The sequence below is a fragment of the Hyaena hyaena genome, unplaced genomic scaffold (assembly GCF_003009895.1).
Source record: "Hyaena hyaena isolate Hyena2069 unplaced genomic scaffold, ASM300989v1 scaffold_108, whole genome shotgun sequence".
NCBI lineage: Eukaryota > Metazoa > Chordata > Mammalia > Carnivora > Hyaenidae > Hyaena > Hyaena hyaena.
The window spans coordinates 1,669,715-1,685,163 of record NW_024080741.1 but is presented as its reverse complement, the minus strand read 5'-3'; the positions used below and the strand labels follow the sequence as shown (position 1 = coordinate 1,685,163).

At 41.5% G+C, this 15,449-nt stretch overlaps 1 protein-coding gene across 7 annotated transcripts in view; it reads left to right on the top strand.

Annotated features, from left to right (window-relative positions):
* Window positions 1–1,543: 1,543 nt before the first annotated feature.
* WNK1 (WNK lysine deficient protein kinase 1) overlaps window positions 1,544–15,449 on the top strand; it is a 150,581-nt gene continuing 136,675 nt past the window's right edge. For all 7 annotated transcript variants that reach the window (XM_039236340.1, XM_039236336.1, XM_039236339.1 and 4 more), the window contains exon 1: window positions 1,544–3,309. In XM_039236340.1, the coding sequence (XP_039092271.1) occupies window positions 2,551–3,309 (759 nt within the window). In that variant the 5' untranslated portion in view covers window positions 1,544–2,550. The remainder of the gene's footprint in view (window positions 3,310–15,449) is intronic.

Sequence of the window (15,449 nt, the reverse complement as noted above, 5' to 3'; positions counted from 1 at the left end):
AAAGTGTAGCTCTTGAGACTCTTGAAAAAAAATTGAAAAACAGTGTAACTATTTTACATATCAGACGAATTAATATGAATTGTATAGCAAATCTTGTCGAAGTGGAGTTCATCCCGATAACTCGTGGGCATTTCCTAGGAAACTGGTGCTGAGGAATCTTCTGTCAGTTTGCTTCCAAACTACTCATACTCCAAGCTTGGCGGTGTTGGCTAGTAAGTGCGCTTCTGAGTGCGTTCTATAGTGGGCGCTGGTGAGAGCCGGGAGCCTGTGGACGCTAGTTTGCAGTTGCGCATGTTTAAGATCTTCCCGCTTTTACCCGGTGGGCTAAGACTCTTAACTGCCATCTGACGGGTCTGGCTTCCCACTCTGTCTGGTGCCCCCTGGTGCTCATCACCTGTACAATCCTGAGTAGCTGCTAGGAGGAAAGGGGTCCAGAGAGCCTAAGGATGCTTTCAAGGAAAGCATTCCATTACTGTGAACTACATGGATCCAGATTTCCCCTATGTCCAAAGCCACAGCATAAATTACATAAGCACATTCATGCACCTCTAGAAAGAAGGTGTGCTGTTTTACTAAGCCTCCGAGCAAACGAAAGATGGAAATTAAGCTCAACCGACTACATAGGCAAAAGTCAACTCAGCTCTCCCAAGTTTGTGGTAAAAAACGCAAAGATCTGTGGACCTTATCTTTTCTCGAATTCTCCCCTCCACCGCAGCGTTAATATTTTTTCTGGCAAAGCAAAGGATTCTCTATGCTCCTGGATTTCAGGAGAGCAACCCATCTTTGAGAGTCAGGACATCTGTCTTGGGGCTGGAGCTGAGAATGTGGCCTTAATTGTTATGTAAGGGAAGAGAATCAGAGGTAACACTCCCCGTCTCCTTCCCCAACCCATTTAGCCAATATTAATCCCATGCACAATCTTCACAAAGTTTCTTTGACCTCATTGAAGGAGGCTTCAGCTCCTCTGGTTTTCTGAGCTCAGGTTCTAGTTCTCTTTGCTTTGCTTTCCTCCTCCACCCCCACACCCCTAGAGTCACTCAACACAACTGCGGCTTTCTCCATTAAAGAAGAACAACAGATCATCTTTCATTGCATGGCAACCTCTTAGCTCTCTCTCGTCTCAGCACGGCATGATAGAAGTCTCTCCTGTCATCCTGCCTCCCTCTTCTCTTCCGTCCCTTCCTCCGCAAATTAAACCCTAAATAATGATTTTCCTAGCTAGCCTTGACTTAAGGATGGGGTTTAGCGACCCACGGAGACGCTCCCATCAGCCTTCCAGAAGGGGCGGTTTCCAAAGAAAACTACAGTTCCCACGAGGCATCAGGCTAAAGCAACCACAGAGCATCATGGAAGTCGTAGGCTCTCTCGTCCTCAGTCCCTCTCATCCTTCTACCGCAAAAACTACAAGTTCCAGGGAGCCTCGTACTAGCACGCCTGCGCGAGAGCCGCGAGAGCCGGGTGGGGGTGGGGCGCCCCTGGCGGCGGGGGGCGGGGTCCGAGCGGGCTGTGTGGAGGCTTCAGACTCCCGGCGCCATTTAGCGCGGAGAGTTTCCCTGGCGGACGCGGCTCTTCACACTCGGCCACTCTGCACCCCCCCCATCTTCGGTGACAGAAGGCGGCCGGTGGGGGTGACTACTCTTTCCTCTCCCTAGCCCCCTTCACCCAGTCCTCTCGGTCTCCTCTACTCTCGGCCCAGAGAAGCAGCGGAGCTCGGGCCCCGCGGTGAGCGGCCCTCCCCTCCCCACCGTTCCCTCCCTCCGTCAGCCCCCGGCACCGGCCCGGGAGGAGACGAGGGTTTGCCAGGCCCGGGGCGGGCGGGGAGGCCTCGGGGAAGGGGGGGCCCGCTCCTCAGGCACCGAGGCTTCGAGGCTTCGGCCCTTCCCGTCCGGCCGATGGGCGCCCTGTGAGACTGGTCCCCCTAGCTGGGGGCGCGCTTGGGAGGAGGCGACCGATTGACTAACTGACCGGGAGCCCCCGGGCCGGCCCTCCCTCGCCTTCCTCGGCCCCTCCCACTCTCGTCGGCTGTGGGGCTGCCACCGCCGGGGAGTCCGCGCCCGTCCGTTCCTCGCGTTGCCGCCGCCCCCGGGGCCTAGCCCGCCCAGCTCGGGAAGCGGCGGCGGCGGCGGGGAGCTGGAGCCGCCGCGGCATCCGCCGCATCCGCTTCGACTCGGTGCCGGCCCCTTGCCCTGCCCCTCATGACTGCGGCGCCTCCGCGGCTCCAGCCTTCCCGGCCGTCTCTCGCCGCAGGATGGATGCGGACCGTGAGGCGCTAACCCCCGTGGCTCAGCTCCTCGATCGCCCGCCGACGAGCCCGCCTCGTGAACCGCAGCCGCAGCAGCCGCCGCAACTGGGTCCAGTGGCCCGCGTCTCCTCCGGGGCGGCTCGTCAGTGCTGAGTGAGGAGCCGGCCGTCCGGGTGGATCCGAACCCGCCGGCGGCGGCAGCCGTCGCAGCGGGACCCCGCACCGAGCCGCCGCTCCTCGGGTTCGGCCCCTCGCCTTCTTTTCCTTCACGAGTTCGAGCCCGCTCGCCTCGCTCCAGCGGACCGACCATGTCTGGCGGCGCCTCGGAGAAGCAGAGCAGCACGCCGAGCTCCCTGTTCCTCTCGCCGCCGGCGCCTTCGCCCAAGAATGGCTCCAGCTCCGATTCCTCGGTGGGGGAGAAGCTGGGCAGCGCGGGGCCCGACGCCGGAACTGGCCGGACAGAGGAGTACCGGCGTCGCCGCCACACCATGGACAAGGACAGCCGTGGCGCGGCCGCGACCACTACCACCACGGAGCACCGCTTCTTCCGCCGCAGCGTCATCTGCGACTCCAACGCCACTGCGCTGGAACTGCCCGGCCTTCCCCTGTCTCTCCCCCAGCCCGCCGTCTCCGCGGCGGCTCCGCAGAGTACCCCGCCGGAGCCCCACCGCGAGGAGACCCTGACTGCCACCGCCGCTGCCCAGGTGGCCCAGCTGCCTCCGGCCGCTGCCGCCCCCGGGGAGCCAGCCGGCGCGGGCCCTGCGGCCGCGACCGCCCCCAGCAGTGCCGCCAGAGACCGCCAAGTTTCCCAGCCCAACCATGTGGGGAGCAAAGAGGAGCCTCCGTCGGCCAGAAGTGGCAGCGGCGGCGGCAGCGTCAAGGAGCCGCAGGAGGAACGGAGCCAGCAGCAGGATGACATCGAAGAGCTGGAGACCAAGGCCGTGGGGATGTCCAACGACGGCCGCTTTCTCAAGTTCGACATCGAGATCGGCAGAGGCTCCTTTAAGACCGTCTACAAAGGTCTCGACACGGAAACTACTGTGGAGGTTGCCTGGTGTGAACTGCAGGTAGAGCCCCACTTTATCTTAACGGTGGTTTGGATCCAAATTTGGCTTGGTGAAGCCGGTTTATCGAATTCATCCTTTACAAGTCATTCTCTTTAACTGTTCGCTCGGGAGCGGGGGCGGGGCGAGGGAGGCCAACTTGGGAAGAGATTGAAACCAGAATTTGGGGCATGTATGTAGGGTACCCTACGTAGGTAAGAATTATTGGTAGCCAGAGAGATTTGCTACTGGAGAGGGAGTGGTGAAAATCATCTGAGTACAAACGCATTATCTACTTACTGTTTTAGTGTCTGGCAGGAAGCTCGGAATTAGTGGGAAAGTTTCTGAATTAGGAAAGTACAGAGTCTTCTTGCCTTGGTGCATTTCCATCTCATCAGAGGCTCTGCACTGCTGAGTTCCTGGTGTGTTGCATGAGCGTTTCCATCTCTGACACCAGGCTATTCTTTTAAAATAAGAACGACCTTGTTTATGAATGACCTTACTTTGAATATATCCTGGTTGGTGATTGCATAGGCATTTAGTATAAACTATAAAAAAATTTTTCTTTGAATAAATGCCTTGGAACTAAAAGGGTATACAGTTAGTGTTTGATACTGTTTCACCTAATGATGCTTAAGCCTTTTGGTAGCTAGCAGTTATCTGACAGTGTTAATTAAAACTAGTATGTCTTAAGCCCTTTCACTATACAGTGAACAGTACAAGAGCCCAATTATAGACATGCTTTGAGAGTTGTAATGTCACTATTGTTATTTTAAACTTGTTATGAAAGGTTTTTAAGCCAAACTTTTCGAAGAGTCTAAAGGACTCACAATGCTTTGCTTTTAACCTCTCAGAGATTTTCATGGTGTAAATCATGGTGTGTCATTCTGGTTGACAAGATATATTCTAGGTTTAAATAGCTAGGTTTGGGTAACTTGTTGCTTGACCTATAGCAGCTTGCTTGAATGTTGCCCTCATCCGGAAGTGAACATAGGTTATTGGAAGAAGCAGAGTTCCACTGAATGAAAAAGTTACCTACATTATATGTGAAAATGCCCATTATCCGTATTCTTCTTGTCAGGAAGATGGACCAAAATAGGAGATGAAAATAACTGAATAATCTAGGAGTAACATGTGGAAGGAAGTGAACATAAAAACTGACAAATTCTTAAGGAACATAATTTTTAAGTTTTACAGTAAATGGTGTAGAACTTCTAAAGATTGTGAGATAAAAACAACGCAGTTTTATGGTGATTTATATTGGAAAGGGTATGCAGCCTTTAAAAAAATGTCTTGTCAAACTATAACTTTATTCCTGTTGATTATACTCAGAAACTTAGATCTGATTCCTTCTGGTTTACAGGCAAAAATTCCATTTACACTTTACACTTTCTTTTGTAGTGGGGGTGCCTGTTACTGTTGATCCTGGATTTTATTCTTCTGGTATGGTTTTGTATTTGAACAGGTGTCTTTTAGATACATATTTTTTAATTGGTTATCTTAAGACTGGACCCAAGTAAACGTTGACCGCTTTATAGATTAATTTTGTCAGTTTCAATTATTTAACTTTCAAGACTTCTCAGAATATAATTGTGTTTTCCTTAATCAACTGTAATTTTTTGATAGTTTATTTATCTTGGAACTAATGATACAGTGGGAAAAGCTCAATTTGTCTAATGTCATAATAATTTTGTCCTCAGTTTTTCTTTGAACTCATGGTTTTTTGGATTTTTGTTCTCTGTCTAGACATGGGCATGGTCAAATTAAAGAATATCTGATATTCTTATATGTAATAATCATTTTATTTTTAAGTCAGTTCAGGATTTGGCTGCAGAACCAAATCCTACTTCACTGAGTGGTACCCTGGTTTAGAAACTTCCATATGTCCTTTAACTCTGTTTATACAATTTTTCATTTTGTTTTTTAAAATGTGATTTTTCTAGCCCCAGGATCTTTTATAGCAGTACTGGGACAGTATTTTTGGTTTTTTGACTAGTACACTTACCTAATAAGTTATTCATTAGGTTAGTGTTTGAGTATTTGTCTTTGGATACAAATTAAAGGAAAGCTTTTTCACTAAATGTATACTTCTAATATAAATATTTTTCTGGAGGAAGATAGAAATTCTGTATTCAGTTGTTAAATAGCTTATTGTATTAAAATTGGAAGAAATCTTAGGTTATTATGCCCAGCTACTTATTTGATAAATAGCTTGATCGTGGATCAGGTAAATGACTTGCTTAGATTGGTAAAGAGCAAAATTTACACTGGTTAGGATCTAATGATTTGGGAAATGTTGAAACATTTGTAATTTAGTACATGGCTAATTAGTACATCTCAGATAAAACAGTTGTATTTTGGTGTGGAAGTTGCTGTCAGATTTCTGGGGAAATCTAATCCTATACTAGACTTCTGGTTTAGGTATTGATGTTATCAATTTAAATGTACAAATGGACTTTTTACGATAGAGAATGGGTGAATGTGGTATATGAATCAAACTTGTGTCCATCAAGCTATTTTAAGAGTCACGGTAGGCAAGTATCAATTCCTAACAAATAATGTTAGGTAATGCTTTGATATCACAGGATCTTAGCTGATAACTTTGGTCCTTTAGATGCAGATTTCTTACTTGATTTTATTAGGCAAATGACATGCCTTAATTTTAGTACTCTGTTGCCTTGGTCAGAAAATGTCATTGCTGGACTTCGCAGAGTTTATATTTATTGCTTTTCTGTAGAGACATGTTGGTTTTTAAGAAATGGAGCATAAGGGGTGCCTGGGTGGTTCAGTCAGTTAAGCGTCAGACTTTGGCTCAGGTCATGATCTCAGGGTGCATGGGTTCGAGTCCCGCATTGGGCTCTGGGCTGATAGCTAGCTCAGAGCCTGGAGCCGGTTTCAGATTCTGTGTCTCTCTCTCTGACCCTTCCCTGCTCATGCTGTCTCAGAAATAAATAAAAAAAACATTAAAAAATTAAAAAATAGCACAAGTTTTTTTTTTTTAAAGAAAATGCTATTTATACATAGATTTGTGAATGATTTTCTTTAAGAACTTTCTCCCCAGTTGCTTTTTTTAAAAAAATTTTTAAACATTTATTTTTGAGAGACAGAGCATTAGCAGCGGAGGGGCAGTGAGAGAGGGAGATAGAGAATCTGAGGCAGGGTCCAGGCTCTGAGCTGTTTGTCAGCACAGAGCCTGACGTGGGGCTTGAACTTATAAATCATGAGGTCATGACCTGAGCTGAAGTTGGATGCTTAACCAACTGGCGACCCAGGTGGTGCCCAAATTGCTTCTTCTTTTTTTTTTTTAATGTTTGTTTGTTTGTTTTTGAGAGAGACAGAGGCAGAGTGGGAGCAGGGGAGGGGCAGAGAGATGGAAACACAGAATCAGAAGCAGGCTCCAGGCTCTGAGCTGTCAGCACAGAGCCCAGTGCAGGGCTCAAACTCAGGAACCGTGAGATCGTGACAGAAGCCGATGTCAAACTCTTAACCGACTGAGCCACCCAGGTGCTCCCCAAATTGCTTCTAGGGTTCACTTGGCAACGTGGTATATTCACTTTATATTTTGATGAGATTGTTTCCAGATCTGCTTGGAAGGGGAGGTCAAATTATAAATTGTGCTTAAGCTCCAGTGTACTTAGTGCTGGCTTTACTCTGACTTTTTTTTCCCTTGGTAAATTAAGGCTTGTGTTTCATCATGAGCATATGATTAGTGTTTTTGGACTTAATTTTTTTAAGTTGTAACAGTAATTTCAGGTATACAGGTGTTGTTAATATTTTATTGAAAGCTTAGCAATGCTGCAGAAATGTGATGTGATTTTGTGCGTAAGAAACCGTAACTTATTTCTTTGCTTTAGTTCTTAAAATACCCCATTGAACTGAATCTTCCACTTGAATATTGATTTTTTTTTTTGCCCTTTTTACATTTATACCAAATTTCGTGTTTTTCAGGATGAGAATCTGCAGTAATTTTCATTCCTAGGAACAAGATTTTAGGGAATGATCTTTGGAGTTTTGTTTGTTTTAAAGTCTCAGTTAATGAGTATGAGCAAAATTGAGATAACACAAGTGTAGCTGTTAGGCAAATTAAGGGATGATTGGTAACTTGTTATGCAAATTAAGGAATGATTGGTAACTTGTTTGAAGTAATCTTTTCCCCCTTCTAACTGGACAGAATGGAAATAAAGATAGGATAATTTTGTTAGGTAAGATACGCTTTAAAATATATGTAAATTTACTGCTATAGGAAGTTTGTGGTTATAGGAATTGAGAATTATATTTAGGTTGATATTTCAGTGATATTTCTTACTTAGTCTTTGGGGTTTGAATGTTTTCCTTTTCTATTAATTACCTTTTTCCTCATCTTAAGTATCACCGTTGTTCCTAGTGGAAGATTGTTTTTGTCAAAAACAAATGGGGACTCTATTGTTGTCTGGTGATCGAGTTCATTTCTTGACATTCAGGTTTTAGTGCACGATCCTGGTCATTTGAAAGTCATTCTACTTAATCTCTATGGAAACATTCAGCTAAAATTGGGCTCTCATTTTCAGAAATCATTCTAAAGCTGTTATTTGGATTTCCTAGTATAGCTTTAAGATTTTTTTAAAAATCTGTAAAAGTAGCAAGAGTGGTTATGCTCAAATTATAATTTCTGAAAATGTTAGTATAATATTAAAAAATTCATTAATAGTTATTAGGTTTTGCTGTATCAGTTCTTTATTTTTAGCATCTTGCATTTTTTTTTTAAATGTTTTTTTAATTTATTTCTAGGAGAAAGAGACAGTGTGAGCAGGGGAGGGTCAGAGAGAGAGGGAGTCACAGACTGAAACAGGCTCCAGGCTCTGAGCTGGCAGTCAGCACAGAGCCCGACGCGGGGCTCGAACCCACGAACCGCGAGATCATGACCTAAGCGAAAGTCGGACGTTTAACCGACTAAGCCACCCAGGCGCCCCTAGCATCTTGCATTTTATTTGAGTTTTTTTTTTTTTTAAGTTTATTTATTTTGAGAGAGAGTGTGTGTGAGTAGGGGAGGGGCAGAGAGAAAGGGAATTCCAAGCATGCTCTGCACTGCCTGCGCAGAGCCCGGTTCAGGGCTCAGTCTCACAAACTGAGATTATGACCTGAGCCGAAATCACAAGTCAGATACTTAACCCACAGAGCCACCCAGGTGCCCCTATTTGAGGATTTTTTTGGTGTTTTATTTTTTTTAACAGACCACCGTAATATGCAGGAATATGTGAGACCTTAGCATGCACGGCCTGAATTTAGATTGGGAGAGGGCATTATTTTTCTGCAGTATAATATAATAAATAAGAACTTAACTGCCTAAAGAAAAAAAAGATAACTACTTGAGTTCAAATCCTGACTCAGCTAATGATTGTGTCATCTTGGGCAACTTTGGGCTAATTTCCTATCGATACAGTGGAGTGTAATAAGAGTACCTACTTCATAGAGTTGTGGCAATTAAATGAATTAATATAAATACAAAACATTTGGGGGAGGATCTGGCATTAAGTATTAACTATGATGACACAGCATCTTTTAAGGCTTTTTGAGGATATCTGTGAACAAAATGGTTTGACTTGAGAAATCATATAGCAAAACTCTTATTGTTGATATCACTGTTACAGGGAAAACTTTGGAGTTGAACATGTTAGCAGTGCTTTGAAATTCTTTAGCTTTATCTGTATTGTGCCTTACTTTGTAATTTCATGACCTGTCACTTTCTTAAATGCCAGCCTCCAGAATTTGGTAAGATCTTTTTCCTTTTGGGATCATTCTTACAGTAGTCTTCAAATTAATTAGAACTTGTTTATATTCTTTGTTTACATCACAAGTCTTTGTGCTCTTTGAAGGTATAAGTTCATTCTCAATGTACTTTAATGAATACTGTAGTCTTTTCTAAGTTAAAAATAGTTGTAGATCTGAGGGATGTTTATCTATACTCCTAGCCTCTCTGGTTCACATCTGATTCTCTAATCTTGTATTTGGAGAGTTTACTATAGTGTAATACAATACTATATAATGGAAAAGACATTGAAGGCAGAACATTTGGGTTCTGTGTTATTCAATTATCTGACCTGAGTAAGGAACTTAACCTGTAATGCTGACTTATTAGTAATATAACTTAACTGGATTGTTGAAGATAACTGGAAAACTATGTGAAGGTACTTTGAAAACTGTAAAGTGTTATAGATAATTATTACAGATTGGTTGACTATTTTAAACTTCTTAGATAAATTGGGTTTTAAAAATTTTTTGGTTTGTAGTTCAGGAATTTTATCAATCTTAAGACAGAGGAGCAACTTTTCAGACTGAAGAGAAACTGCCAGAAGCCCTTTTTATGAGTGTTTTTATTTGGGAGAGGATTGTGCCTTTATCAGGTGGTCGACTTAATTTTGTGTGTAGTTTTTAAAAAGTCGGTTATTGATAATTTCTACATGAGAGGAAAGATATCAGTAATTTGCGTGGTTTGACTTCATTGTTCACATCTCCACCTTAATTTATATTTAGATTTTTCAGATGGGCTTTCATAAGGAATTTACTTTCTGATACTGTGATTTGAATCTTAGCATTGCAAGATAGACCTATTAAGTGCGCTATACTAGGTGAATGTGCTTAATGATTTTCAGAAAAGAATCCTCAGGTAAGCTGTTTGTTATCACAAGTAAATAATATAGTTTCTCTCGGAATTTAAGATTTCTTAAGGTATTTAAGAATAATTTAAGAGGGGTGCCTAGGTGGCTCAATCATTTGGGTGTCTGACTTTGGCTCAGGTTATGATCTCGGGGTCCGTGACTTTGAGCCCCATGTTGGGCTCTGTGCTGACAGCCTCAAAGCCTGGAGCCTGCTTCGGATTCTGTGTCTCCGTCTCTCTCTGCTCCTCTCCTACTTGTACTCTGTCTCTGTGTCTCTCAAAACTAAACATTAAAAGGGGCGCCTGGATGGCTCAGTCAGTTAAGCGTCCGACTTTGGCTCAGGTCATGATCTCATGGTTCGTGGGTTTGAGCCTGGCGTTGGGCTCTGTGCTGACAGCTAGCTCAGAGCCTGGAGCTTACTTCAGATTCTGTATCTCCCTCTCTCTCTCTGACCCTCCCCTGCTCATGCTGCCTCTCTCTCTCTCTCTCTCTCTCTCAGAAATAAATAAAACATTAAAAAAACATTAAAAAATAATTTAGGAAAGAGTGTTTAGAAATCTACTTGATATAATAATTCAGGTTAGTTAAGACAAGCCACACTAATTATTTCTGTAGAAATAATTGTCTTTTATGCAGCCAAAGTTCAGCTTTTCAGAGACAGATGATGTCTTTTTTTGTCAGTATGTGGATGGTCTTATGTTAATCAAACACAAACTAATATATAAACCAAACAGTGAGAAGTAAAACTAGTAAATCAAATCATTATTGATGTGCATATTTTCTTTATTAATAGAAGTAAAAGTTTCCTTGGGATAATGACAGGATCATCTTAATGGCTCATAGTTTTGAGCTAAATACCTGATACAGCCATCTCTTTGTGGATACTCTCCTTACTTGGACTGATAGGTCATTGTGGATTAATGTCACTTTGAGATATGCAGTAGATCATCTCTTTAACATGCTGAAGAATTTCTAGACGTCATTATCATATTTATATTTACATGTTCTTTGAACACTTCGCACACCCCTCCCACACAAATACTCAGAGCAGTGGAGAGTAACTAAAGAATTTTAAGCAAAGAAGTTAGGTAGATTTGCCTAGTGGTAATTGTGGAGAATGGATTTAAGGAGTACAAGGGATATGTAGAGTTTAGTTAGGGTTATAAGCATGAGATTTCTATGGCCTAAATGAGGGCAGAAGTAGTCTATAAATATTTAGTAGATAAAATATGCAGGATTTAGTGATGAATTGGCAATTTGGAGGAAAAATAAACCAGATAAAAGGGTGGGGATAGATGATTGTGCTGTCAGCTGAGGGAGGGAATAAGAAAGAATTAGTAGTTTTGTTTTTTGGGGGTGGGAAAAGCCTATGGAGATACATATTCAATTTGACATGTTAAATCTGAGGTACTTGTGAAACCTCTATGAAGAATTTCAATAGGCATTTGGATATTTTATTGAAGCTCAAACTGTAGGTCCAGGATAGAACTGTAGACTCCCAAAAGTCTGTTAGTCATAGCTAAAATAATGCAAGTAAATGAATTTATCTAAGGAGAATATATAGAAATATATATGGAGAGAGAGAGAGGAAGAGACCAGGGAGAATAATTTTCCTAGGGCAAAATAGGAATAATTAATGAATGATTGGGCAAAGGAAAGAAAGATCCCAGGGCTTACACTAAATAGAACACTAGAAGAATGGCAATATCAAGGGAATAACATTTAAAAAAATTTTTAAAAATATTTATTTTTGAGAGAGAGAGAGAGCGTGAGTGAGGGAGGGGCAGAGAGAGAGAGGGAGACAGAAACTGAACCAAGGCTTGAGGTCCTGAGCTGTCAGCCCAGAGCCTGATGTGGGGCTGGATCTCACAAACGGTGAGATCATGACCTGAGCTGAAGTTGGACACTTAACTGACTGAGCCACCCATGGGCCCCTATCAAGGTAATAACACTTTAAGAAAGGAATATAGCAGAGAAGTTCAATTTCCATAGTAGTAATTTTGGAGAATAGATTTTAGAAAGACTAGGAAAGAATTGTAGAGATTTAGTTAATTGTAGAGATTAGCTTTTGAAATTGTTTATTGCATTTGACTTGTTAAGTCATTAACAACAAAATTTGCAATTATCTAAAAGAGAGAAGTGAGTCGGGGTAGATATAATACTGGTAACATCCTAGATTTATGTACTCTTCACTAGCCTCCTGTGGCTATTTAACTTAATTAAAATGAAGTAAGATTTAAAAACTCAGAGTTTCAGTTGCACTAGCCACATTTCAAGTGCTCAGAAGCCATGTGTGCCTCCCGTATTGGATGGCACAGATAAAGAACATTTCCATCATTGTGGGAAGTTCTTTTGGAATGTGTATCTAAATCTTAGGTTGAGAGGTGTGTGTGTGTGTGTGTGTGTGTGTGTGTGTGTGTGTGTGTTTTAATAGCTTGATTAAGGTATAACTTATACACCGTAAAGAATATACACTGGTGCTTTTATAACTTACATATTTTTAAAATGTATTCTGTGTTAATAAGGTAAAAATAGCCATCCTTTTTTTGAAAAGATGTACAAAGGATGTTATCACAAATTCCACATATACATGCAGAATTAACAAAGATAAACATTATGTCACATTTGCTCCAGATATTTGGTGATCCTACAGTTTCAGAATAGGAAATTTGCAGGAGATTTAAGGGAATGGCTGAGGAAGGTTAAGAAGTAGAGACGATAAGACGACTAGACCTTTTCTTTAGACAAGTTTGCATGAGTATGGGGCAAGAAAGATTGGCTAAGTAGAAGGAATGATCAAGGATGAGATGGATAGATAAGCAAGGGAAGGTCTTTAAAATTTGAAGCATTGAAATACAGTATTTTGTATGTTTTCTCTGCCTCAGTATCTCTTTTTTGTCCGCTTTTTCTGCCTGTCCCTTAGTATCCATCCTAAGGGTCTGTTCTAAGCTAATTAGTTTTTTTAGTTTTGGCTATTCTTTGTGGATACTTAGATTTAATCTAAATAAGTTTTCATACATCATGCTATTTATCAACTGGTATCTAGAATATTCACTTAAGCATTGGGAATAATGTCCTGGTTAAACAAAGTTTGCTTCTCTCCTATACTCTCTGGCTTGCATGTTACATTTACATAGTAGTATGATGATACATGCTTCATAAGTGAGCCATCTCTCACTTGACCGTCTTTGTGTGTCACTTGAGGAAACAGCCAGATTTCAAAAAATTTTTATTGCAAGAAATATTCTGAATTATTATACTGTTTCTAGGATGTGGTAAAAATGGACTATTCTACAACAAAAGCCCTAAATACTGCGTAACTTCCTTAAGGCCTTTTTTGCAAAGTGTTTCTTGCTAATTAATCTGGAAGTATATTAATAATTACTAATAGGTAGTAAGAGCACTTTTTTGCGACAGGCACAGTACCATGCCCATAATTGTTAAAGATTTATTTGTAATTTTCACAACTGTACAAGGAAGATATTTTCTTTTTTAATGATTATTTATTTTTGAGAGAGACAGAGCACAAGCGGGAGAGGGACACACACACACACACACACACAGTGGGGGGGGGGAGAGAGAGAGAGAGAGAGAGAGAGAGAGAATGAATCTGAAGCAGGCGCCAGGCTCCTGCTATCAGCACAGAGCCCAGCGTGGGGCTTGAACCCGCAAACCATGAGATCAACCCACTGAGCCACCCAGGCGCCCCAAGGAAGATATTTTCTTAATTTTATATTTGAGGGAACTAACTCAGGTTTAAGGACTTGTTTAAGACCATGGCATATCTTGTTTTTTTCCACTGCAGAATACTTCAGTTAAACACGATGAAGAGGTTGAATGCTAGTGGAATCCTAAATCTTTTTGCTTTATTTAGCCATTATAATTCATTGTGGAACATCTTATACCTTTTATATATCCTTTCAGTTCATGGACTAAATCTCTATTTAAATGGCTTTTTTAGCCAGTATACACATATAGATATATAAGGAGGGAGATGGCAGGATTTTTAAAAATTAACTTTTGGGTGTGTTCAGAGTTTTTTAGATGCTATTTACATTCATTGGTTATGGACAGGATGTTCTGTTTAGACTTAAGTAAGATGAGCAGTATTATTGCTAGGGGTCTGTGTGTATCAAATTTCCATCTAATAGAGACAAATGGCTATAGTGTTATTAGGATTTTTGTCAATAGTCTTTAGCAAGTTCTATGTATAAAGTTTGTTTGTTTTCAAGTTTTATGTTCGTAAAAATTAAACTTCTAAATTTCTAAAATGGTTAGGTATCAATGCTATTTTTTACTCAGCCAGGAAAGCAGAATTAAGGATATTGGAGTACTTAATGGAACAGATCAACGTGTTAATTGTTACTGTATAATTTCCTTAGGACTTAGTTTTATTTACTTTCAAGACTGACATTAGAGTTGAGATTGATGTTATAGTTTATCAGTTTAGTTTTTGATACTGATAGTATGAATTGACTTTTTCCCCCTTGATTTTTTTTTTTAAAGATCTTGTTACCTTTTTTTTTATTCTCTTCACTGTTTACTTTGACATACTACATATGCTATGGAGAAGGATTTGGCTCTCTTGTTTGTATGAACTCCAAATAGAAATCTCATTTAAATTACATAATTATGTTTTGAAATCCTCTGGAATGAATAATTTATTCAGCATTGTTAGGGGAATAAGATGTTCCCTCACATCCAGTAAGATTTCCAGATAATGAGATTTTCTTCTTAAAGTATCAAGACTTTGTATTCACAATTTAATAAAACTCTTAAAGTGTATCAGTTGTTATTATTTGCCTATGTACCCACTAGCACAGACTGATAAGCATATCATCCCTTATGCCTGGATTCCTGGATGTTCTTTAGACTAAAATGGTTCTTTGAAGTCAAGATAATTACTTACCCTGTTATATATCAGGGGTAATCCATACTTGGGCACATAAGTGTCTGCACATATTTATCTCGTATCTCGCCCCTAATTATGGCAAATCGTTCAAAATATATTCTTTTTTTAGTTGGAGTAGCTAGGTCCATAGGAGTTTTCAACTTCAGCTATGTACTGTACAAACCACCCATACCGCTTTTATTCTCTCTTCCCTCAAGGTACGTTGTATTATTGTGTATGTTTAGGATGGGAGAAATTTTCCTGCCGGTGAACCTCATTCAGGGCCATTTAAGTCTATCAAAATTTCTTTTTAAAAAAAATTTTTTTTTTATATATTTTTATTTATTTCTAGGGGGGGAGAGAGAGAGAGAGACAGCGTGAGCAGGGGAGGGTCAGAGAGAGAGAGATACAGACTCTGAAATAGGCTCCAGGCTCTGAGCTGGCAGTCAGCACAGAGCCCGACGCGGGGCTCGACCCCACGAACCGTGAGATCATGACCTAGGCGAAAGTCGGACGCTTAACCGACTAAGCCACCCAGGCGCCCCAAGTCTATCAAAATTTCTAATAACAGTAAACTTTAAAGGGAAGGCCTTGGAGTCCCTATGCTTACCAAAAGACTTTTTAGCCTTTTTTGTTTT